The sequence below is a fragment of the Bufo bufo genome, chromosome 8 (assembly GCF_905171765.1).
Source record: "Bufo bufo chromosome 8, aBufBuf1.1, whole genome shotgun sequence".
Lineage (NCBI taxonomy): Eukaryota > Metazoa > Chordata > Amphibia > Anura > Bufonidae > Bufo > Bufo bufo.
In genome coordinates, this window is record NC_053396.1 from 51086980 (window position 1) to 51113294 (window position 26315).

Here is a 26315-nt window from a genome sequence, read left to right on the forward strand (position 1 = left end):
CTAGCCCTAAATGGCCAAACCGCAACTGGACGATGGTCCCTACACTAGTATAAGTGCAGGATAAGCAAGACACACAAATGGACAAAAGCAGAGTCGTATGAAATGGGTCAGAACCAGATGGGCTACGCAGTACCAAAACGTGAGACAGAGAGTGGTCAGAAGACAAACTGGGGTCAGAAACAGAGTAATCAATCAGGAAATGCAGGAAGAGGGAACAACTAGCTAGTGAGCCCAACAAAGACTGTCAATGGCAATGGTGAAATGCACTAGGGAGTTTAAATAGAGAGCCGGGTCCCCGGACAGAATCTGATTCATCTGGTGACCTGACTCTCCCCTAGGTCAGACCAGGAAGCAGTAAGGTAATTGAGCAGATGTCTTTTCAGCCTTATAAACTATGTTACTACTGTATGTAGTGAGAAGAGGTTGTGATTGTGAACTCACTAAAATAATAGGCTGAACTGGATAGGTATGTTTTTTTAGTTACTATGTTATGACCCAGAAAGTGTCAAAATGGGAGTGGTGGTGGTGGTGGTGGGGTCGATAAGGTGAGTATAACTTATTTTATTATTTTACAACATTCTGAGCATTTCTTAAGTGGTTGAACAACCTCGTTAACATTAATATTTTATTATACTAATTTTATAAGAACAAAACATGAAGGAATGTGGACAGATCTCATTGTTATTAAAGGGTTTGTCCAGTTTCTGATATTGATTATCTTTCCTCAGGATAGATCATCAATATCAATCGGGAGGGGGGGGGGGGGGGGCAACTCCCAGCACGCCCCCCAATCAGCTGTATGAAAAGAAAGCAGCACTTGAGCAAGCGCTGCATTCTCTTCACTGTTCATCTGAGGATAGGTCGTCAATATCGTAAGCTGGATAAACCCTTTAATATCATTAAAATAAACAATTTTGGCAAATTCCTTTACACTGCATTTTCCAGTCCATTTATCAAAACATTTATTTACCGCTTTACATTTTACAGTGTTTTAAACGCTAAGATCATTGGAACATTGGAACAACATAATCATAATATTTTTGTATTTAATATGTTGATGTAAGATTTATCTCATTCTATTTAATATACTAGGCATAATATATACTGAAGTAGGCAGAGTTATTTAATTTGTAAAAATTATCTGCTCTAACTTCTCTTTAGAGCACGCCTGGAAGCATTTTCAGATCCTACCTTGAAGCTGCAGCCACCGCTCCAGGAGATCATTGACTGGCTAGGGCAAAAGGATGAAGATTTGTCAGCCCAGCTTCCCCTACGAGGTGATCTTTCAGTGGTGGAGCAAGCCAAGGATAAACATCTGGTGAGTTATCAAGAAGCTGGGATGTTTCAGTTTAAGTGATTGCTATTGTTAGGATGAAACGTTAGGCTGCAAGAAAGTAGCTTAAAAGTATTTTGCAGCTGAAGGGGTTTTTCTGTCTCTTACAAATGAGGAAAAAAATAAATGGTCCACATTTTATATTTTGATTTATTGATGCTAAGCAAAAGTTTCAAACATAAACAGGAGGTTCTTTAAATAAATTTTGTATAAAATGTTCACAGCAACCTCTTTTAAGAGTAGTGTTCATTTTAGGACATGGTCAGATATCATAGTCAAGTATCAGAATAATGCCAGCGTGACACCTGACCCTGACACCTTAAGCTACTTTCACACCTGTGTTTACGTGCGGATCCGTCTGGTATCTGCACAGACGGATCCGCACCTATAGTGCAAACGCTTGTATCCGTTCAGAACGGATCCGTTTGCATTACCATGAACAAAAAAATTATTTTTTTGTTTTGTTCATGATAATGCAAACAGATCCGTTTTGACTTACATTGAAAGTCAATGGGAGGCGGATCAGTTTTCAATTGCACCATAGTGTCAGTAAAAACGGATCCGTCCTCATTGACTTACATTGTAAGTCAGGACGGATCCGTTTGGCTCAGTTTCGTCAAACGGACATCAAAACGCTGCAAGCAGCGTTTTGGTGTCCGCCTCCAGAGCGGAATGGAGGCGGAACGGAGACAAACTGATGCATTCTGAACGGATCCTTATCCATTCAGAATGCATTGGGGCTGAACTGATCCATTTTGGGCCGCTTGTGAGAGCCCTGAAACGGATCTCACAGGCGGACCCAGAAACGGCAGTGTGAAAGTAGCCTTACTTTGATATTTGCAATGACGTTAAGGTTCATTGTACTTTTAATATGCTGAATCACATAGATGAAGAAACCCTTCAGATTGCTGTCTGAAGCTATAGCTCAGTGGTTTAGATGCTTGCCTCACATGCAGTATTCTTGGGTTTAAAACCTCTATCAGTCTTTAAAATTTTTTACATTTTATTGAGCCCTAGAAAACAGACAAATTCAAGTGATGTGTGACCCTGATGTCAGACTCTTCTCACTAGTCAGCGTCGCAATGACTTTTAGGTTCATTGTACTTTTAATATGCTTTTTTTTTTTTTAAGACTGATAGGAGTTTTGAACCCAAGAACATTGCATGTGAGGCAAACATCTAAACCACTGAGCCATAGCTTTAGACAGCAACCTGAAGGATTTTCTTCATCTATGTGATTGAGCATATGAAAAATACAATTAACCTAAAAGTAATTGTGACACTGACTCTGACTAGCTTCAGTGATATGTGATATGTCAGCTTATAGCAGTTCAGACACAGAGCTATAAGCTCAGCTATAGACTTTCTTTGGTTGTGTTATTTAGCATACAAAAACACAGTATATCTATAACTCATTCTCACTTTGACCCTGACCTATGAAGACAATAAGTCAAACTCAGATGTCAGAGTCAAATATCAAAGTCATGGTCAGGTGTCAGGGTCAGGTGTCACACTGGCATTATTCTGATACTTTACTATGATATCTGACCATGTCCTAAAATAAACACTGTATAAGAGAATCCCTACACTGAGAGCTGCACCACATGGCAAACACCAAACCCAGCCCACCCATGAAGCGAGGCGAAGCATCATTGGCTCTGGGTTACACCAACCACTATGATTACCGCATCACGTGAACAGATCACAGAACTTTTCGATACAGTCTCAGACAACAGACTTAGGCTACTTTCACACTTGCGGCAGGACAGATCCGACAGGCTGTTCACCATGTCAGATCTGTCCTTCCGCTATTTCGCCGTGCCGCCGCTCTTGACTTTTTAGTCCGGCGGCTTTCGCCGTGCACCGCCGTGCTGCGCCGGAGCTCCGCCCCGTCCCCATTATAGTCAATAGGGACGGAGCGGCGGTCCGGCGGCACGGTGAAATAGCGGAAGGACGGATCCGACATGGTGAACAGCCTGTCGGATCCGTCCTGCCGCAAGTGTGAAAGTACCCTAAGGGTGTTTTAGTAGGGTGTTTTCACACTGTGATAAATCCAGGCTCTGTATTGCCAATGCTAGGGAATGCTCTTTATTGTGGGTGCGGGGGAATGCACTGTGTGTATATCTCTTTGTTTATCCTCCCATCCCCCATCCACACCTATCTGTTAAACTAATCAGAGCATTGTTAGACTCTGTGCCATGATATTTGCCCTGTTAATGCGAAATGTGTATTGGGACAAATCAGACTCCTACAAAGTGGTTGATACCGGTTCTTTCTAGACCGGGAGGAGGTGGGTTTCTTTCTATAAAACTCAAATGCTTTGTGTTAATAAGGGCTCTTGTCATTCTGCTTACCTCAAAATGAGTGCTGCCTGATTCTTGGGGTAATGGTAACAGTGTTTGGAATACGTTCCATTTGGGAAGCCATATCACTGACGGAGGTGCCCAGTCGGGGTACCAGGGAGTCTGTCACACACACTTAGTTAAAACCACATCAGAACCACATTGATCTATCTCCTTGCTCAGTCTGGGTTTAGGAGTCCTGTGGGTGGTTCTATGTATATATCTATTCTCTATGTATCCATTCAAGACAATACATAAAAAAATATATCTTAGTATCATATAAGTTCATATATAATTAATATCAGTGACATATCAGTAACGTGCAATTCATCAAGATACCATTATGCAAAGAGCATTCATAAAAAGTATATGTATGACATAAGAAGTGCTAATTGCCACATCTGCAGACTAATGAGTACATAGAGTACTGGCTTGGTGATAGAAAACATAAGATGGTTATTAATGATTCCTACTCAGATTGGATCACAGTCACTAGAAGGGTACCACAGGGATCATTATTGGGCCCTATTCTCTATTGGTTTTAAAGGTCAAAAAGATTAAATTAACATCTTTCCCAACAGGTGGGAGTGTAGAAATATTAGAAGGTAGGGAGCGGGAAAACAGGGATGAAACAGAGAGTATACATAAACACAAAGGGGGACATTCACTAAAACTTGTGATTTAGATGCCAGTCTTAGTCTCTGTCCGCTGAAGCTTGATATGCCCAATCTATGTAGAGGCTCTGGTCTCTACATAACTTAGGCACTTGATCCAGCGGCTGATCAAGAAGATTAAATCTACGCCAGATCCCTTGCTGGCATAGATTTAAGTTATTTTCTATGCCAAAAACAGGCTTAAAAAATGATGAATTAGGCAGGCTGCCAGCCCACCCTTTTCCCCGCCCATGCCTCGCCCCCTTTTATCGGAACTTTAGAAAAGAGGCGTAAGTGGTGTACATAGGGAAAAAGGCGCAGATTTTGTCGCAAAGGTGTTTTGCTGCAAAATCTAGGCCAAAAAGTGGCATATATTTTATCATAAATGACCCCCAAAAATCTTAGAACAAGAGACATCAAATACATCAGGTGTTTGGATAAATATATAGCTGAACGGTAGACATTATCTGTCACTAACAATGTCGTGGCTAAGACATCCTCGTAGCTTAGGCTACTTTCACATTTGCGCTTTTCCTTTCCGCTATTGAGATCCGTCATAGGATCACAATAGCGGAGGAAAACGCTTCAGTTTTGTCCCCATTCATTGTTAATGGGGACAAAACTGAACAGACCAGAATGAAGTGCACCAGAATGCATTCCGTTCCATTAGGTTCCATCCCCATTTACCGACAGAATAACGTTGCAAGCAACGTTTTTCTGTCCGCGATGTGGTGCGGAGCAAGATGGATCCGTCTCAACACACAATGTAAGTTAATGGGGACAGATCCGTTTTCTCGGACAATAGAAAACGGATCCGTCCCGTACAATTAGAATTTGTGGTACATTCTGCCTTCAGAGATGCAACTTCTGAAAAATAGCGGAAAGACTTTGGCATATATAAAAGGAGCCGGGAGGCACTAAATAGGTCCAATGAATAATCTTCATGGATGTTTTCAGTTAGGTGACTTGCCAACTGCCCTTAAAGTGTAACTGCCATTTCACTACCAAAAATGAAATTCCTAACATATGTGATGATGAAGGGAAGATATTCATGAAGCTGCATTTTTCAGCTAATTTATCCTTTCTGATGTCTGTATTCAGCCCTTAGCAACCATATTTATCTGTGCCTCTATTTCAGCAACTTCCTAAGATGGCCTCTGCTGCTCTTCCTGTGATGATCTTTGCCCTTCCTTGAGGGCATCCTGTATTTCCCTCACTTCCCATAAGCCCTTGCTTTCCTCACATGAACTAGCAGGACCAATCAGAATGCAGATAACTTCCCACAGTACCCAGAGCAGTGTGTATCCTCACATACAGTTAACCAGAGACAAGCCCTGCAATTACATTAAATCAGTAAGCATTTCTTTTAACCTCTTAATAGCCAGCTGTCCCTCCTTTGCTTCCAGACTGACAGGGAGGGGGGGGGGGTCTACTTTAGCTGCTTATATCTCTGGTTTGGTACCAGCTAGAAATAAGGGACATTCCAAGCTTTCAGACAATACCAGAATGACATACATCTGTTCAGTACAGGGGAAGATATCAATGATAGAAATCAGAATGCTGTGAATGAAGCTGAAAGTAAAACCAGATTTTAAACGTGATTAGTGCCGACTCTATTTCTAACAGTGATTTCTCTGTTGCTTGGACTAGAGCTGTCATTCCAATCTTGCATGGAAACCTGGACTGTCAGCTTTCAAACAAGACCAGTTGCATATTTTTAGCTGCTACCATTGAGAAGATATCACCATCTAAAGCAGCCCTCCCCCATCCACTTTCTGCCTCAGCCCAGCTCCAGGCTGCCAGGGCTGAGCTCCTCCTCCCAGAGCTCCTCCATCTCTTGTTATAATACTGAGAAGACGGACTGCACATGGCAACTGTGGGGGGTTAGCTCTTCTCCGGGGGTCATTCTCACAGATACGACTTTAGGACACCAGGTTTCAGGTCCAAACAGTGCATTTATTTTACACTCCAACCAATACAGGTCATCATGAAGTCGCAGCTTCACCTAACACATGTGACATCCACATAAAAATAATAAACACTTGCCCGGCTAGGCTCTAACTAACACAGAGTTTCCTGACTCACCTAGGTCCCAGTTCACACCCTGTGAACTTGTGCGGCTTTGTCAGCCAATGTCCCACAGCCTCCTGGCTGTACAGAGCACAGTATGCCCACTGTCTCTAGTTCACTGTTTCTTGTGGGGGATTGGGGCTCAGTAGTCTGCCTGACTATGGCCCTGCGACCCTCCCAGGAGTCGCTGCGTCCCCCAACTCCAGGCTATCTCCCAGCCTCGTGGTCCCTCAGCCTTGCCCAGCTGAGACCACACAGACAGAGCCTCCAGGCCTCTGTCTACAGGTAACACACTTCCCCCTTTCTGACAACCTGGGAGGTGCTTTATGCCAGCCTGACTACATCCAGCTTGTCTCACCTGGGGTGGAATAGGGGTGTGGACCGCACTATCCACCCCTTCCTTGCCTCCAACCTGCGTGAGACCTGTCACTGTCTCACACAACGCCCGTTCCCAATAATTGGCTCGTATAATCGAGCATCTGATCGGCCGTTGAAACAGATCGTTCAGGATGAAAGGTGCCCAGTCTTTGGCAGCACATCCCCGTGTAATCAGGGATTTGCTACGATAATTAATAGAACAGATTTGGACAGGAACAATGCTGTTTGCATCACCTGTGTAATCAGGCCGATGCAAACAAGTTTCCAATGGATGTTTTATTATCCATTGGCGCTTGTGCTGCCTGTACATTGAGCAGCAAAAAGCTGCTATTACGCTGCCCGATATGCGTGCAGTGTGAGTGCCAATGGATGAGAAGACATTTGTACAAGCTTGATCACCCAGGTAATGCAAACAGAATGCTGGAGGATCGATTCATTCCTCCCTCAATCTGTTCTGCTCAGTATCGAGTTCAGATATTTAGATCTGCGCTGCCGATATTCCAAACCAGAAATCTAAAGTATATGGGAAGACCAAGTTCCTCCTCTCCGCACGTGCACCCAGACAATCACTGGAAGCTTTTCTCTCTCTCCTGGTTTCCTCCTCCTGTAATCCATCTCAGAGACAACCCACAGAAGATCCAAGATAGTGAAGTACTGCAACACGAGGTTCAGCCAAGGATATTTATTATACTTACAGGATATTATTTAAAACACGCATGTAATAAAACCAGAAGTCCTGGCAAGCCTGACCCAGGTTTCGCCAAACTTTTTCAAGGCCCTTGAAAAATTCATGGCTAGTTAAATCTCTTTTGCCAGATATATATACAGTACAGACCAAAAGTTTGGACACACCTTCTCATTCAAAGAGTTTTCTTTATTTTCATGACTATGAAAATTGTAGATTCACACTGAAGGCATCAAAACTATGGCATCCACACATGTGGAATTATATACATAACAAACAAGTGTGAAACAACTGAAAATATGTCATATTCTAGGTTCTTCAAAGAAGCCACCTTTTGCTTTGATTACTGCTTTGCACACTCTTGGCATTCTCTTGATGAGCTTCAAGATGTAGTCCCATGAAATGGTTTTCACTTCACAGGTGTGCCCTGTCAGGTTTAATAAGTGGGATTTCTTGCCTTATAAATGGGGTTGGGACCATCAGTTGCGTTGAGGAGAAGTCAGGTGGATACACAGCCGATAGTCCTACTGAATAGACTGTTAGAATTTGTATTATGGCAAGAAAAAAACAGCTAAGTAAAGAAAAAAAACGAGTGGCCATCATTACTTTTAAGAAATGAAGGTCAGTCAGTCAGCCGAAAAATTGGGAAAACTTTGAAAGCAAGGGCTATTTGACCATGAAGGAGAGTGATGGGGTGCTGCGCCAGATTACCTGGCCTCCACAGTCACCGGACCTGAACCCAATCGAGATGGTTTGGGGTGAGCTGGACCGCAGAGTGAAGGCAAAAGGGCCAACAAGTGCTAAGCATCTCTGGGAACTCCTTCAAGACTGTTGGAAGACCATTTCAGGGGACTACCTCTTGAAGCTCATCAAGAGAATGCCAAGAGTGTGCAAAGCAGTTGTAACGGATCACCTGGCACCCCGACTGGGTACCTCCGTTGACGATGCTCCTAGGGTTTTCCTGAGGTTTCCAAGCACTCTGGCAGACACCACAATCACCGAACCGAAGAAGCCTATAAATCTTCTTCAAGCCTATGAATGCTGTAGACAGTTGAATAGGAACCATACGAATAGGTTTTCACTCCTAGCAGTCAAGCTGGGACAGCATACCATAAATCCTCCCCCAAGAATGAGACGACACTTCACCTTGAGGGTTAAAACAGGAACTGACTGTACTTCACGTACAGCCTCTTTTATTCACAAACCAAAAACATAGTACTGCCCACAGGGTTTTGAAATACAACCAATCAATATATAACACATACAATGTAAGTACAGCAACCAATCGTTCACACCCCTAGGGGACCAGAAGGAAGACTGCGACACAGGACAGATATGTAGAAATTCAGGATACAGACACAACACATCCCCACAATGCATCATGGTTTCCTCCTCTCTGTCCTGGAGACAACCGAGGAGCAATCCAATTATCTCTCAGGACAAAGGGAAATCACCAATACACATGTGAAGACAACAGGACAGAAATCACCATTTAAACACACAATGGCACAATGGGACAATAGAAACACACCCAGCATATTCCTCCCCTCTGTCTATCCACTCAACTATCTCCCTCTATCCACTCAACTATCTCCCAAGCTACCAAGTTATACTTATTATAAATTGTTACAACTTTGTGAGTTTACATTGTCCATACATATAACTTACATCAATTTAACCAGTATAACCTGGGGACAAACCTATCCAAAATTCACTTGAATAGGTTCAGGGGTTTAAAAGTTAGTATGGGCCATAATCCTGAGGCAAGAGGCTGGTAAACAGGCCTCTCCAAAACCCAGTGGCGAGGTTGGTTTCGCCACACATCTCCCCCTCCTAGGGAAGACTAACTAGATACCTGACCTCACGGTCAGTACCTGAGTTAGTCTGGCAGTCCAACCACAACCCAATACTGGTCCTGTTGAATCTTGGGGCCTGGCTCTGTTCTGTATGTCCCCATCTGTTGAGTGGGCATCTGCTACTCCTTGCGGTTCTCTAGCTTTGAGCTGTAGGTACTTGGTGGACAGAGGCCGACTGCGCTCGGCCCAGATACCAGCGCTTCCGCTGGGGTAGCCTGTGGAAAGTCAGCCTCTGGAGAAGAGGATAGAGGAGGGCAGAGGCCAACTGCGCTCTGCCCAGATACCAGCGCTTCCGCTGGGGTAGCCTGTGGAAAGTCAGCCTCTGGAGAAAAGGATAGAGGAGGGCAGAGGCCGACTGCGCTCTGCCCAGATGCCAGCTCTTCCGCTGGGATGTGGTCAGGGAATCCTATCCCCAGGACCTTGTTGCAGATCGGCTGTGGAGAGGAGGAATCGCTTACCTCCTCCTCCTGGCATTCCTGCAGGGTTGGTGGGGGATCTGAACCGGCCGTCCAGCATCCCGGTAGGCCTGGTGCAGAGACCGCGGTCCCATCTGCACCATCGGAGTTAGGGGTGCTGTCCCCCTGTGGTTGGGGAGAGAGATCAGTGGGTATCGCAGGCTCATCCCCTGCCCCCAGAACTCGGTTGGGAAGTACCTGGTAAGGGGAGGGCTCGCTTACCTCCTCCTCCTGGTATCCCTGCGCAGATGGCTGGAGATCTGGACCGACCGTCCAGCATCCCTGTAGGACTGGTAGAGAGACCTCGGTCCCATCTCCACCTGCCATCTGTGGGTCCTCCCAGGACCAGTCTGTGAGGTCCCTCAACATTTGCGAGTAAGGACCACCTGCGTCCACACCTGGCAACTCCGGCTGCTGTTGAGGGTCTGGGCCAGCTGCCCAGCATCCCGGTGGAGAGCCCTCAGTCCCGTCTCCACCTGCCTGTTGTGGTTCCTCACAGGACCAGTCTATGAGGACCCCTACCTCTGTAGCTGGTACTGAAGCAGGGGATACTTCAGTCGGGTCTTCCCAGCTGTAGGGTTGTAGGTCTGGGACTGCCACCCAGCTCTCTGGCAGTGTACATTGGGACTGAATTGAGCTGAAGAAGTATTGGTAGTCCTGCTCCAGCTCCCACTCTTTTGTCACTAGAGATGCCAGGTCTTGTCTCACCTCTCTCGCTGTAGCCCAATCATGCATAGCCTCCCTGTAGTCATAGATATCCCAGAACCGGGACCCTCCAGCATCTCCGAACTCCGGTTCTGCGAAGGCCTCAAACAACAGGCCAGGGCCATCATAATTCTCACCCTCGGGTCTGTCGTGCTCAGCCATCCCAGGGGAGTGCCGAATCACATACCACCAGAGTGCCTGGTAGGCGTCATCTAGCCAAAGCTCCTTCCATACCAGGCTCTCCAGTTCTGTCACCCACTCATTCAGGGGCTTCTCTCCCAGAAGGGGCATTCGCAGGGCCACTCGCATCCGCAACTGCTGTTCCTCACTGGGGAGACACTCGCCCCGCCGCCGCTGGGCATTTTCCAGGGCATCATACCAGACGCCTTTCCGGACTGCATCCCTCCATTCCGGGTCATCCTCCTCCTCGTAGTGGAATGCTGTTCGAAGACTAGCCGATTCTATCCTGCTGTAGCCAGGGGCGCTGTACGGATACTAGCATTACCCTCAATTTAGTAAATCCACGAACGGTGTCTCCGAGCTGCTTCTCCTCACACTAGGACGCCATCCCACTGCTTGCCACCAATGTAACGGATCACCTGGCACCCCGACTGGGTACCTCCGTTGACGATGCTCCTAGCGTTTTCCTGAGGTTTCCAAGCACTCTGGCAGACACCACAATCACCAAACCGAAGAAGCCTATAAATCTTCTTCAAGCCTATGAATGCTGTAGACAGTTGAATAGGAACCATACGAATAGGTTTTCACTCCTAGCAGTCAAACTGGGACAGCATACCATAAATCCTCCCCCAAGAATGAGACGACACTTCACCTTGAGGGTTAAAACAGGAACTGACTATACTTCACGTACAGCCTCTTTTATTCACAAACCAAAAACATAGTACTGCCCACAGGGTTTTGAAATACAACCAATCAATATATTACAACACATACAATGTAAGTACAGAAACCAATCGTTCACGCCCCTAGGGGACCAGAAGGAAGACTGCGACACAGGACAGATATGTAGCAATTCAGGATACAGACACAACACATCCCCACAATGCATCATGGTTTCCTCCTCTCTGTCCTGGAGACAACCGAGGAGCAATCCAATTATCTCTCAGGACAAAGGGAAATCACCAATACACATGTGAAGACAACAGTACAGAAATCACCATTTAAACACACAATGGGACAATGGCACAATGGGACAATAGAAACACACCCAGCATATTCCTCCCCTCTGTCTATCCACTCAACTATCTCCCAAGCTGACAAGTTATACTTATTATAAATTGTTACAACTTTGTGAGTTTACATTGTCCATACATATAACTTACATCAATTTAACCAGTATAACCTGGGGAGAAACCTATCCAAAATTCACTTGAATAGGTTCAGGGGTTTAAAAGTTAGTATGGGCCATAATCCTAAGGCAAGAGGCTGGTAAACAGGCCTCTCCAAAAGCCAGTGGCGAGGTTGGTTTCGCCACAGCAGTAATCAAAGCAAAAGGTGGCTTCTTTGAAGAACCTAGAATTTGACATATTTTCAGTTGTTTCACACTTGTTTGTTATGTATATAATTCCACATGTGTTAATTCATAGTTTTGATGCCTTCATAGTCATGAAAATAAAGAAAACTCTTTGAATGAGAAGGTGTGTCCAAACTTTTGGTCTGCACTGTATATATATATATATATATATATATATATATATATATATATATATATATATAGAAAATAATGGCGGCACTGGAAACAAACAGTATGGGTGCTACGTCCAGGGATATAGCTGCTTACCCCAGATGAACAAAGACGAAAAAAGGACAGCACTCCAGGTAGAAAAGTAGTAGTGCTTAAATCACCCATGTGGATGGCAATGTTTCAGCTCAAACAAGAGCCTTTTTCAAGCTTGAAAAAGGCTCTTGTTTGAGCTGAAACGTTGCCATCCACATGGGTGATTAAACACCACTACTTTTTTACCTGGAGTGCTGTCCTTTTTTCATATATATATATATATATATATATATATATATATATATATTATATATATATATGAAAAATCCAGCGGGAGCACCACCAGGAATCGGGTGCAAAATCCACAGAGGCAGCGGCAATGCCCCAACAATACGGTTCGAAGAAAGCAGGACTGCACTCCAAGTAAAAGTGAAAAATCAGTGGAGCTTTATTCACCCATAACTATGGCAACTTTGCGACGTTTCGGCTCACAAGAGCCTTCTTCCAGCATAGAAACAGTGAAAATGGCAACATATAAAGGCAAGTCTCAAGTGACTGGCCAATCATACTGTGATTACAATCATGATTAAATTAAATACATGTGGTACATATAAACAAAATACATGTGCATAGAGTGACATATGAATAAGAGATCGATATCACAAGAACACAGTCCCTGTGATCGATCATATAATGAATACAAATATATATTATAAAGTGCATAATTATATCGGATGGAGATCTTAGAAGTCGCACCTCTAGATGGAATGGCGCCGGCATACACTATCATGTTTCGTTGAGCGTCTCAGTTCCTTCATTGCGCATGTCCAAATCCGCGTCATCATCTCTGTCAAAGCGCTTTCATTTGACGCATGCGCTCTATCTCAGTAGCATTGCAGACACCATTTTGATATGGGGCAGCATTGCCCAACAATACCATAAGTGCCATTCATGCCTACCTTCATAAAGCACAACGCTTTCCTGCATAGTACATCAAGCCGCAGTAGGTGCATCCTACACAAATCAGCATGTGGAAGAGGTGCCAACTCTGCCGAGATGGATCCTACCCACTAGATGGCCTGTGTCGGAGGGGAACACGTCAGTGTACCCAGCCGGCACTGCCAAACTACTTGCTGAAAATAACGCAGCCATAAGAAGAATTCTTAAAGGAAAGCATAGCTAAATAAAAAAGGTTTTTATATATGGAAATACGCAGCGAGAAGGCTGTAGATGTAGCAGCACGGTACCATCATCATCCAAGAGGGCCAGTTCCAGGATCTCCATCCATAAGAAATTTCTTTAAAAATTGTTGTTCTAAAAGGCAAAGAAAATTTTAACCAATTAATAACAGATTAATTAATCCGTATCATAATAATTATCAATGTGTATTATCACCGTTTCAAGGCACTTATATACAACCAAAGAGAAAGAACAACAAGACACAGGGGAGATCAAGCTAAACTTCAAAGACAGGCTCTCATCTGAAATCTACATTAAGCCCATTGGGATGTAGGCTGTCCAGAGTATATATCCATCTTAGTTCTCGTTGTTTCAAGATTGCCAGACGGTCTCCACCTCTCCTAGGCATAGCCACATGGTCGATTATCCAGCATCTTAGATCCCGTTCACCATGATGAAGGGATCCAAAATGTCTGGAAACCGGCAGATCGGTGCGGCCTTTTCTAATTGAGTTCCTATGGTTATTTAACCTGACCTTTAATTCTGTAGATGTTTCTCCCACATATATTAAATTACAAGGACATGATAGAACATAAATAACATAAGATGATGAACATGTCAAATGATGTCTAATAGGATATTCCCTTCCTGTAGATGGATGCATAAAGGATTTTGATTTCCTTATATAACGACAGTTAACGCAATTGAGACACGGGAAACAGCCCAGTCCCGCCTGCGTCAACGGTCGCTGAATGACATTTCTTTTAGGACCAACATCTGCTTTAACGAGATAATCTCTTATATTTTTGTTTTTTCGATAGGATAATAGTGGAGGGTTCACAAATTCAGGGACATCTTTAATTCCTCTACTCAGAATATGCCAATTCTTTAAGAATCTGTCCTATTTCTACACTATAGTTGGAATATGTGGACATAAACGGTATTCTCTGAGTTTTTGGGGAAATAGATTGTGTACGTTCTGGACATATATCAAGGATTTTACTTTTTTGTTGATTCAACAATTTGCGAGGATAGCCACGTTCTCTGAATTTATCAGCCATCATATTCAATGTGGCTGGCAACTCAGTGTGATTGGACACAATTCGTTTTGCCCTCAAAAATTGAGATTGAGGGAGGTGTTTGATCAGACTGCGTGGGTGATTGCTCTCAAACCGCAGAATAGTGTTTCTATCTGTCGGTTTGACAAACAAACCTGTACTGATACGTCCTTCATCCAATTTCACATTAGTATCTAAAAATGACAAATTGGTTTTAGAGTAAGATATAGTATATTGGAGATCAATATCTATACTCTTAAGATACTCATGAAACTCAAACAACTGTGTCTCAGTACCAGTCCATAGGAGGAAGACATCATCTATGTATCTCCACCACCTCAACACATGTTGAAAGTGGTGGGATACATAGATAAGGTCCTCCTCCACATAGCGCATATAAATATTTGCGTACGTTGGGGCCACATTGGACCCCATCGCAACGCCACGTTTTTGATTGAAAAAGGTGTCTTGGAACAAAAAATAATTATTTTCCAATATCAGTTTCAGAAGGGAATTGATAAAACATTTTACCTACATAGAGCTACCTGAGCCATCAAGAAATTTGTTAACTGCTGCAATACCTTTCTTGTGTCCTATTGATGTGTATAATGATACTACATCAAAGGACACAAGAAGTAAAGATTTAACATTACTACAGTCCACAGCTCTCAACTGTTCTAAAAAAATCACCTGTGTCTTTGATGTAGGACTTTCCGGCTGTCGAGAAGTCCCTCAGCATTTTGTACAAAAAGATTGCTATTCTACTGAATATAGAGTCTGAGCCTGATACGATGGGGCGGCCGGGAGGATCCACTAGGCTTATATGCACTTTAGGCAATATATATATATATTACAGGAGTCACAGGAGAGGATACCTCCAAATATTCTCTTAAGCCTTCATCTATAGTGCCCGCCACCACCGCATCAGACAGAATCTTCTTAATAATATTCATGATGCTGAATTTAGGATCACCCTGTAGGATACCATACACATTAGTGTCTGCCAATTGACGCTGTATTTCTTTAATATATTTGGTTGTATCAAGTACAACTACCCCCCGCCCTTATCGGCGGGTTTGATTGTTATATGGGCATTGTCTTTGAGCTGCGACAGAGCCTCCATTTCAACTGTGGTCAAATTAGGGTTACTCAATGTATCAAGTTCTCCCAAAGAGGATTTAAAATTTCTTACATCCCTTTTGACCGCAGAAATATAAGCCTCTATAGCCGGCTCATTGACAATTGGACAAAAAGTACTTTTGTTTGTTAAACCTAATTTTTTAAGTGTTAGTTCACTAGAGCATGTTTGTGAACTAGCAGTGGTACCCCTAAAGAAGCTTTTTAACTTCACAGAACGAAAAAAACAGTTCAAATCAATTTCCAAGTCAAACCAATTTACCTTGGAACTAGGACAAAATGAGAGTCCTTTAGACAAAACGCTGTGTTGGGCCTCAGTCAGTTCAATTGAGGACAAGTTGAAAACTATGGTCTCTTTCTGTATGTGGATGCCTTCGTCGACTGCAGCCTGGTCCTGTTGTAGCGTTGTTTGGATCCTCCTTCTACGTCTGTAGCCACCTCTTCTGATTCTTTTTCTTTTCTTTTCTTGATATCCAAGTTGTTCTCTAAAAAAAACAGCAGCATTATCTTCATCTGCAGATGGTTGTGTATTCTTTCTCTTTCTTATTATCACGGTTAAAGCCACTGTTAAAGCCACTGTTGGAAGAATCTGAATGCCACGTATAGATATCTCCTTTTCTATAATCGGCGTCACGCACCCACTTATTCCTTTTGCCTTCCTCTAATTCAGTTTGCAATTTTACCAATTGACTTTTCATTTCATCCTTATAATGTAAAAATTCATCATCTGAAAAAAATGTTTGTAATAAACGTTCCACCTCAAGCAAATCCTCAGTAAGTCTTATCACCTCCACTTGTAAAAATTCAATATTTAGCAATATGTAGTCCAATGAATATCTATTAGACAATATATATATATACGTTCAAAAGATTCCAGACGTAAAGTGAATAAAATGATGTACCCTTTATTCCCCTCTGCAACGTTTCAACCGCTCAAGCATCTGTTAGCCGTTGAGCCTGCGGCTGGGAGGATTTTGCACCCGTACTACTGGACTAGTGCTGCTGTGTATTTTTTGTTTGCTATGTATTTATATATATTGTGGGGTTTCGCTCTGGTAGATAGGGTAAGCGGGCGCAGTACACTTGAGGCAATTGCACAAAACAGCACGTAACTTTGCAGCCTTGGTGTTAATTCACACACAATGGAAAGTTCATATAACACAAGTCATCTGTCACGCCCTGCCCTGTGAGAGGCCTGAGAAGATCTGACAGACTTGCTACACGTGGGTCTATCTGACAGATTGTTCTGTTTCTCTTTGTTGTGGTTTTGGGCAGGATCCCACCTCCCCACAGGTTCTGTTCATTAGCTATTTAGTGGTGCTATTTATACCCGCCTCTCACTTTAGCACTTGCGGTTTATATTTGCTTCTGGAGTTCTCAGCTGGTGTTTGGTGGATCTCCTGCTCCCCGTCCGTCTTAAGCTAAGTCCTACTCCTTCCCTTTTGTTGTGTGTTCTGGCTAGGCCTCAGGAAGACGCTGGTTTCTGCACCTTGTCTTAACTCCAGCTCCCTAGCTGAGGGTTTGTTACAGTTTCAGCTAGGCTTAGGTTCCAGTGCATGAGCACTTCCACCTTAATGATTTGCTCATGTTGTCAGCAGTCAGGGAAAGGCTCAGGGATTGTCAGGTGGTAACCTTTCCCTGTTCCCTAGCTTTGGGGCCTAGCCTGGTGTTTTGTTGCTTTTGTATTTGACCTCACCTGAGACAGTACAGCACTGAGGCGTACTTCGTAGGCATTCGTTTGTACCACAAACTCCCTCTTGAAGTCGGACGTCACGCAAAAGCCTCTTCCGCCATATCATCCCAGCGAACCATCACTGATTTTCATCCCTTCAAGAGCCCTGTCAAGGGCGCGGCTAGAGTAGCATAGTGGGGAACAAACCTCATGTAATAGCCCACCATTCCCAGGAATGACTTTATTTACCTAGTGGTGACAGGTCTGGGCCAATTCCGTATCGCCTCTATTTTGTTCACTTGGGGTTTGATGACTCCGCTCCCAATAACATACCCCAGGTACTTGGACCGCACTATCCACCCCTTCCTTGCCTCCAACCTGCGTGAGACCTGTCACTGTCTCACACAACGCCCGTTCCCAATAATTGGCTCGTATAATCGAGCATCTGATCGAAACAGATCGTTCAGGATGAAAGGTGCCCAGTCTTTGGCAGCACATCCCTGTGTAATCAGGGATTTGCTACGATAATTAATAGAACAGATTTGGACAGGAACAATGCTGTTTGCATCACCTGTGTAATCAGGCTGATGCAAACAAGTTTCCAATGGATGTTTTATTATCCATTGGCGCTTGTGCTGCCTGTACATTGAGCAGCGAAAAGCTGCTATTACGCTGCCCGATATGCGTGCTGTGTGAGTGCCAATGGATGAGAAGACATTTGTACAAGCTTGATCACCCAGGTAATGCAAACAGAATGCTGGAGGATCGATTCATTCCTCCCTCAATCTGTTCTGCTCAGTATCGAGTTCAGATATTTAGATCTGCGCTGCCGATATTCCAAACCAGAAATCTAAAGTATATGGGAAGACCAAGTTCCTCCTCTCCGCACGTGCACCCAGACAATCACTGGAAGCTTTTCTCTCTCTCCTGGTTTCCTCCTCCTGTAATCCATCTCAGAGACAACCCACAGAAGATCCAAGATAGTGAAGTACTGCAACACGAGGTTCAGCCAAGGATATTTATTATACTTACAGGATATTATTTAAAACACGCATGTAATAAAACCAGAAGTCCTGGCAAGCCTGATCCAGGTTTCGCCAAACTTTTTCAAGGCCCTTGAAAAATTCATGGCTAGTTAAATCTCTTTTGCCAGATATATATACAGTACAGACCAAAAGTTTGGACACACCTTCTCATTCAAAGAGTTTTCTTTATTTTCATGACTATGAAAATTGTAGATTCACACTGAAGGCATCAAAACTATGGCATCCACACATGTGGAATTATATACATAACAAACAAGTGTGAAACAACTGAAAATATGTCATATTCTAGGTTCTTCAAAGAAGCCACCTTTTGCTTTGATTACTGCTTTGCACACTCTTGGCATTCTCTTGATGAGCTTCAAGAGGTAGTCCCATGAAATGGTTTTCACTTCACAGGTGTGCCCTGTCAGGTTTAATAAGTGGGATTTCTTGCCTTATAAATGGGGTTGGGACCATCAGTTGCGTTGAGGAGAAGTCAGGTGGATACACAGCCGATAGTCCTACTGAATAGACTGTTAGAATTTGTATTATGGCAAGAAAAAAACAGCTAAGTAAAGAAAAAAAACGAGTGGCCATCATTACTTTTAAGAAATGAAGGTCAGTCAGTCAGCCGAAAAATTGGGAAAACTTTGAAAGCAAGGGCTATTTGACCATGAAGGAGAGTGATGGGGTGCTGCGCCAGATTACCTGGCCTCCACAGTCACCGGACCTGAACCCAATCGAGATGGTTTGGGGTGAGCTGGACCGCAGAGTGAAGGCAAAAGGGCCAACAAGTGCTAAGCATCTCTGGGAACTCCTTCAAGACTGTTGGAAGACCATTTCAGAGGACTACCTCTTGAAGCTCATCAAGAGAATGCCAAGAGTGTGCAAAGCAGTTGTAACGGATCACCTGGCACCCCGACTGGGTACCTCCGTTGACGATGCTCCTAGCGTTTTCCTGAGGTTTCCAAGCACTCTGGCAGACACCACAATCACCGAACCGAAGAAGCCTATAAATCTTCTTCAAGCCTATGAATGCTGTAGACAGTTGAATAGGAACCATACGAATAGGTTTTCACTCCTAGCAGTCAAACTGGGACAGCATACCATAAATCCTCCCCCAAGAATAAGACGACACTTCACCTTGAGGGTTAAAACAGGAACTGACTGTACTTCACGTACAGCCTCTTTTATTCACAAACCAAAAACATAGTACTGCCCACAGGGTTTTTAAATACAACCAATCAATATATAACACATACAATGTAAGTACAGCAACCAATCGTTCACACCCCTAGGGGACCAGAAGGAAGACTGCGACACAGGACAGATATGTAGAAATTCAGGATACAGACACAACACATCCCCACAATGCATCATGGTTTCCTCCTCTCTGTCCTGGAGACAACCGAGGAGCAATCCAATTATCTCTCAGGACAAAGGGAAATCACCAATACACATGTGAAGACAACAGGACAGAAATCACCATTTAAACACACAATGGCACAATGGGACAATAGAAACACACCCAGCATATTCCTCCCCTCTGTCTATCCACTCAACTATCTCCCTCTATCCACTCAACTATCTCCCAAGCTACCAAGTTATACTTATTATAAATTGTTACAACTTTGTGAGTTTACATTGTCCATACATATAACTTACATCAATTTAACCAGTATAACCTGGGGACAAACCTATCCAAAATTCACTTGAATAGGTTCAGGGGTTTAAAAGTTAGTATGGGCCATAATCCTGAGGCAAGAGGCTGGTAAACAGGCCTCTCCAAAACCCAGTGGCGAGGTTGGTTTCGCCACACATCTCCCCCTCCTAGGGAAGACTAACTAGATACCTGACCTCACGGTCAGTACCTGAGTTAGTCTGGCAGTCCAACCACAACCCAATACTGGTCCTGTTGAATCTTGGGGCCTGGCTCTGTTCTGTATGTCCCCAGCTGTTGAGTGGGCATCTGCTACTCCTTGCGGTTCTCCAGCTTGGAGCTGTAGGTACTTGGTGGGCAGAGGCCGACTGCGCTCTGCCCAGATACCAGCGCTTCCGCTGGGGTAGCCTGTGGAAAGTCAGCCTCTGGAGAAGAGGATAGGGGAGGGCAGAGGCCAACTGCGCTCTGCCCAGATACCAGCGCTTCCGCTGGGGTAGCCTGTGGAAAGTCAGCCTCTGGAGAAAAGGATAGAGGAGGGCAGAGGCCGACTTCGCTCTGCCCAGATGCCAGCTCTTCCGCTGGGATGTGGTCAGGGAATCCTATCCCCAGGACCTTGTTGCAGATCGGCTGTGGAGAGGAGGAATCGCTTACTACCTCCTCCTCCTGGCATTCCTGCAGGGTTGGTGGGGGATCTGAACCGGCCGTCCAGCATCCCGGTAGGCCTGGTGCAGAGACCGCGGTCCCATCTGCACCATCGGAGTTAGGGGTGCTGTCCCCCTGTGGTTGGGGAGAGAGATCAGTGGGTATCGCAGGCTCATCCCCTGCCCCCAGAACTCGGTTGGGAAGTACCTGGTAAGGGGAGGGCTCGCTTACCTCCTCCTCCTGGTATCCCTGCGCAGATGGCTGGAGATCTGGACCGACCGTCCAGCATCCCTGTAGGACTGGTAGAGAGACCTCGGTCCCATCTCCACCTGCCATCTGTGGGTCCTCCCAGGACCAGTCTGTGAGGTCCCTCAACATTTGCGAGTAAGGACCACCTGCGTCCACACCTGGCAACTCCGGCTGCTGTTGAGGGTCTGGGCCAGCTGCCCAGCATCCCGGTGGAGAGCCCTCAGTCCCGTCTCCACCTGCCTGTTGTGGTTCCTCACAGGACCAGTCTATGAGGACCCCTACCTCTGTAGCTGGTACTGAAGCAGGGGATACTTCAGTCGGGTCTTCCCAGCTGTAGGGTTGTAGGTCTGGGACTGCCACCCAGCTCTCTGGCAGTGTACATTGGGACTGAATTGAGCTGAAGAAGTATTGGTAGTCCTGCTCCAGCTCCCACTCTTTTGTCACTAGAGATGCCAGGTCTTGTCTCACCTCTCTCGCTGTAGCCCAATCATGCATAGCCTCCCTGTAGTCATAGATATCCCAGAACCGGGACCCTCCAGCATCTCCGAACTCCGGTTCTGCGAAGGCCTCAAACAACAGGCCAGGGCCATCATAATTCTCACCCTCGGGTCTGTCGTGCTCAGCCATCCCAGGGGAGTGCCGAATCACATACCACCAGAGTGCCTGGTAGGCGTCATCTAGCCAAAGCTCCTTCCATACCAGGCTCTCCAGTTCTGTCACCCACTCATTCAGGGGCTTCTCTCCCAGAAGGGGCATTCGCAGGGCCACTCGCATCCGCAACTGCTGTTCCTCACTGGGGAGACACTCGCCCCGCCGCCGCTGGGCATTTTCCAGGGCATCATACCAGACGCCTTTCCGGACTGCATCCCTCCATTCCGGGTCATCCTCCTCCTCGTAGTGGAATGCTGTTCGAAGACTAGCCGATTCTATCCTGCTGTAGCCAGGGGCGCTGTACGGATACTAGCATTACCCTCAATTTAGTAAATCCACGAACGGTGTCTCCGAGCTGCTTCTCCTCACACTAGGACGCCATCCCACTGCTTGCCACCAATGTAACGGATCACCTGGCACCCCGACTGGGTACCTCCGTTGACGATGCTCCTAGCGTTTTCCTGAGGTTTCCAAGCACTCTGGCAGACACCACAATCACCAAACCGAAGAAGCCTATAAATCTTCTTCAAGCCTATGAATGCTGTAGACAGTTGAATAGGAACCATACGAATAGGTTTTCACTCCTAGCAGTCAAACTGGGACAGCATACCATAAATCCTCCCCCAAGAATGAGACGACACTTCACCTTGAGGGTTAAAACAGGAACTGACTGTACTTCACGTACAGCCTCTTTTATTCACAAACCAAAAACATAGTACTGCCCACAGGGTTTTGAAATACAACCAATCAATATATTACAACACATACAATGTAAGTACAGAAACCAATCGTTCACGCCCCTAGGGGACCAGAAGGAAGACTGCGACACAGGACAGATATGTAGCAATTCAGGATACAGACACAACACATCCCCACAATGCATCATGGTTTCCTCCTCTCTGTCCTGGAGACAACCGAGGAGCAATCCAATTATCTCTCAGGACAAAGGGAAATCACCAATACACATGTGAAGACAACAGTACAGAAATCACCATTTAAACACACAATGGGACAATGGCACAATGGGACAATAGAAACACACCCAGCATATTCCTCCCCTCTGTCTATCCACTCAACTATCTCCCAAGCTGACAAGTTATACTTATTATAAATTGTTACAACTTTGTGAGTTTACATTGTCCATACATATAACTTACATCAATTTAACCAGTATAACCTGGGGAGAAACCTATCCAAAATTCACTTGAATAGGTTCAGGGGTTTAAAAGTTAGTATGGGCCATAATCCTAAGGCAAGAGGCTGGTAAACAGGCCTCTCCAAAAGCCAGTGGCGAGGTTGGTTTCGCCACAGCAGTAATCAAAGCAAAAGGTGGCTTCTTTGAAGAACCTAGAATTTGACATATTTTCAGTTGTTTCACACTTGTTTGTTATGTATATAATTCCACATGTGTTAATTCATAGTTTTGATGCCTTCATAGTCATGAAAATAAAGAAAACTCTTTGAATGAGAAGGTGTGTCCAAACTTTTGGTCTGCACTGTATATATATATATATATATATATATATATATATATATAGAAAATAATGGCGGCACTGGAAACAAACAGTATGGGTGCTACGTCCAGGGATATAGCTGCTTACCCCAGATGAACAAAGACGAAAAAAGGACAGCACTCCAGGTAGAAAAGTAGTAGTGCTTAAATCACCCATGTGGATGGCAATGTTTCAGCTCAAACAAGAGCCTTTTTCAAGCTTGAAAAAGGCTCTTGTTTGAGCTGAAACGTTGCCATCCACATGGGTGATTAAACACCACTACTTTTTTACCTGGAGTGCTGTCCTTTTTTCATATATATATATATATATATATATATATATATATTATATATATATATGAAAAATCCAGCGGGAGCACCACCAGGAATCGGGTGCAAAATCCACAGAGGCAGCGGCAATGCCCCAACAATACGGTTCGAAGAAAGCAGGACTGCACTCCAAGTAAAAGTGAAAAATCAGTGGAGCTTTATTCACCCATAACTATGGCAACTTTGCGACGTTTCGGCTCACAAGAGCCTTCTTCCAGCATAGAAACAGTGAAAATGGCAACATATAAAGGCAAGTCTCAAGTGACTGGCCAATCATACTGTGATTACAATCATGATTAAATTAAATACATGTGGTACATATAAACAAAATACATGTGCATAGAGTGACATATGAATAAGAGATCGATATCACAAGAACACAGTCCCTGTGATCGATCATATAATGAATACAAATATATATTATAAAGTGCATAATTATATCGGATGGAGATCTTAGAAGTCGCACCTCTAGATGGAATGGCGCCGGCATACACTATCATGTTTCGTTGAGCGTCTCAGTTCCTTCATTGCGCATGTCCAAATCCGCGTCATCATCTCTGTCAAAGCGCTTTCATTTGACGCATGCGCTCTATCTCAGTAGCATTGCAGACACCATTTTGATATGGGGCAGCATTGCCCAACAATACCATAAGTGCCATTCATGCCTACCTTCATAAAGCACAACGCTTTCCTGCATAGTACATCAAGCCGCAGTAGGTGCATCCTACACAAATCAGCATGTGGAAGAGGTGCCAACTCTGCCGAGATGGATCCTACCCACTAGATGGCCTGTGTCGGAGGGGAACACGTCAGTGTACCCAGCCGGCACTGCCAAACTACTTGCTGAAAATAACGCAGCCATAAGAAGAATTCTTAAAGGAAAGCATAGCTAAATAAAAAAGGTTTTTATATATGGAAATACGCAGCGAGAAGGCTGTAGATGTAGCAGCACGGTACCATCATCATCCAAGAGGGCCAGTTCCAGGATCTCCATCCATAAGAAATTTCTTTAAAAATTGTTGTTCTAAAAGGCAAAGAAAATTTTAACCAATTAATAACAGATTAATTAATCCGTATCATAATAATTATCAATGTGTATTATCACCGTTTCAAGGCACTTATATACAACCAAAGAGAAAGAACAACAAGACACAGGGGAGATCAAGCTAAACTTCAAAGACAGGCTCTCATCTGAAATCTACATTAAGCCCATTGGGATGTAGGCTGTCCAGAGTATATATCCATCTTAGTTCTCGTTGTTTCAAGATTGCCAGACGGTCTCCACCTCTCCTAGGCATAGCCACATGGTCGATTATCCAGCATCTTAGATCCCGTTCACCATGATGAAGGGATCCAAAATGTCTGGAAACCGGCAGATCGGTGCGGCCTTTTCTAATTGAGTTCCTATGGTTATTTAACCTGACCTTTAATTCTGTAGATGTTTCTCCCACATATATTAAATTACAAGGACATGATAGAACATAAATAACATAAGATGATGAACATGTCAAATGATGTCTAATAGGATATTCCCTTCCTGTAGATGGATGCATAAAGGATTTTGATTTCCTTATATAACGACAGTTAACGCAATTGAGACACGGGAAACAGCCCAGTCCCGCCTGCGTCAACGGTCGCTGAATGACATTTCTTTTAGGACCAACATCTGCTTTAACGAGATAATCTCTTATATTTTTGTTTTTTCGATAGGATAATAGTGGAGGGTTCACAAATTCAGGGACATCTTTAATTCCTCTACTCAGAATATGCCAATTCTTTAAGAATCTGTCCTATTTCTACACTATAGTTGGAATATGTGGACATAAACGGTATTCTCTGAGTTTTTGGGGAAATAGATTGTGTACGTTCTGGACATATATCAAGGATTTTACTTTTTTGTTGATTCAACAATTTGCGAGGATAGCCACGTTCTCTGAATTTATCAGCCATCATATTCAATGTGGCTGGCAACTCAGTGTGATTGGACACAATTCGTTTTGCCCTCAAAAATTGAGATTGAGGGAGGTGTTTGATCAGACTGCGTGGGTGATTGCTCTCAAACCGCAGAATAGTGTTTCTATCTGTCGGTTTGACAAACAAACCTGTACTGATACGTCCTTCATCCAATTTCACATTAGTATCTAAAAATGACAAATTGGTTTTAGAGTAAGATATAGTATATTGGAGATCAATATCTATACTCTTAAGATACTCATGAAACTCAAACAACTGTGTCTCAGTACCAGTCCATAGGAGGAAGACATCATCTATGTATCTCCACCACCTCAACACATGTTGAAAGTGGTGGGATACATAGATAAGGTCCTCCTCCACATAGCGCATATAAATATTTGCGTACGTTGGGGCCACATTGGACCCCATCGCAACGCCACGTTTTTGATTGAAAAAGGTGTCTTGGAACAAAAAATAATTATTTTCCAATATCAGTTTCAGAAGGGAATTGATAAAACATTTTACCTACATAGAGCTACCTGAGCCATCAAGAAATTTGTTAACTGCTGCAATACCTTTCTTGTGTCCTATTGATGTGTATAATGATACTACATCAAAGGACACAAGAAGTAAAGATTTAACATTACTACAGTCCACAGCTCTCAACTGTTCTAAAAAAATCACCTGTGTCTTTGATGTAGGACTTTCCGGCTGTCGAGAAGTCCCTCAGCATTTTGTACAAAAAGATTGCTATTCTACTGAATATAGAGTCTGAGCCTGATACGATGGGGCGGCCGGGAGGATCCACTAGGCTTATATGCACTTTAGGCAATATATATATATATTACAGGAGTCACAGGAGAGGATACCTCCAAATATTCTCTTAAGCCTTCATCTATAGTGCCCGCCACCACCGCATCAGACAGAATCTTCTTAATAATATTCATGATGCTGAATTTAGGATCACCCTGTAGGATACCATACACATTAGTGTCTGCCAATTGACGCTGTATTTCTTTAATATATTTGGTTGTATCAAGTACAACTACCCCC

General features: G+C 44.0%; 1 protein-coding gene across 1 annotated transcript in view; it reads left to right on the forward strand.

Moving 5' to 3' along the window:
- DRP2 (dystrophin related protein 2) overlaps positions 1–26315 on the forward strand; it is a 406196-nt gene that overhangs the window by 45447 nt on the left and 334434 nt on the right. Inside the window, exon 3 of the mRNA XM_040405377.1 lies at positions 1162–1318. Within this exon, the coding sequence (XP_040261311.1) occupies positions 1162–1318 (157 nt within the window). The remainder of the gene's footprint in view (positions 1–1161; positions 1319–26315) is intronic.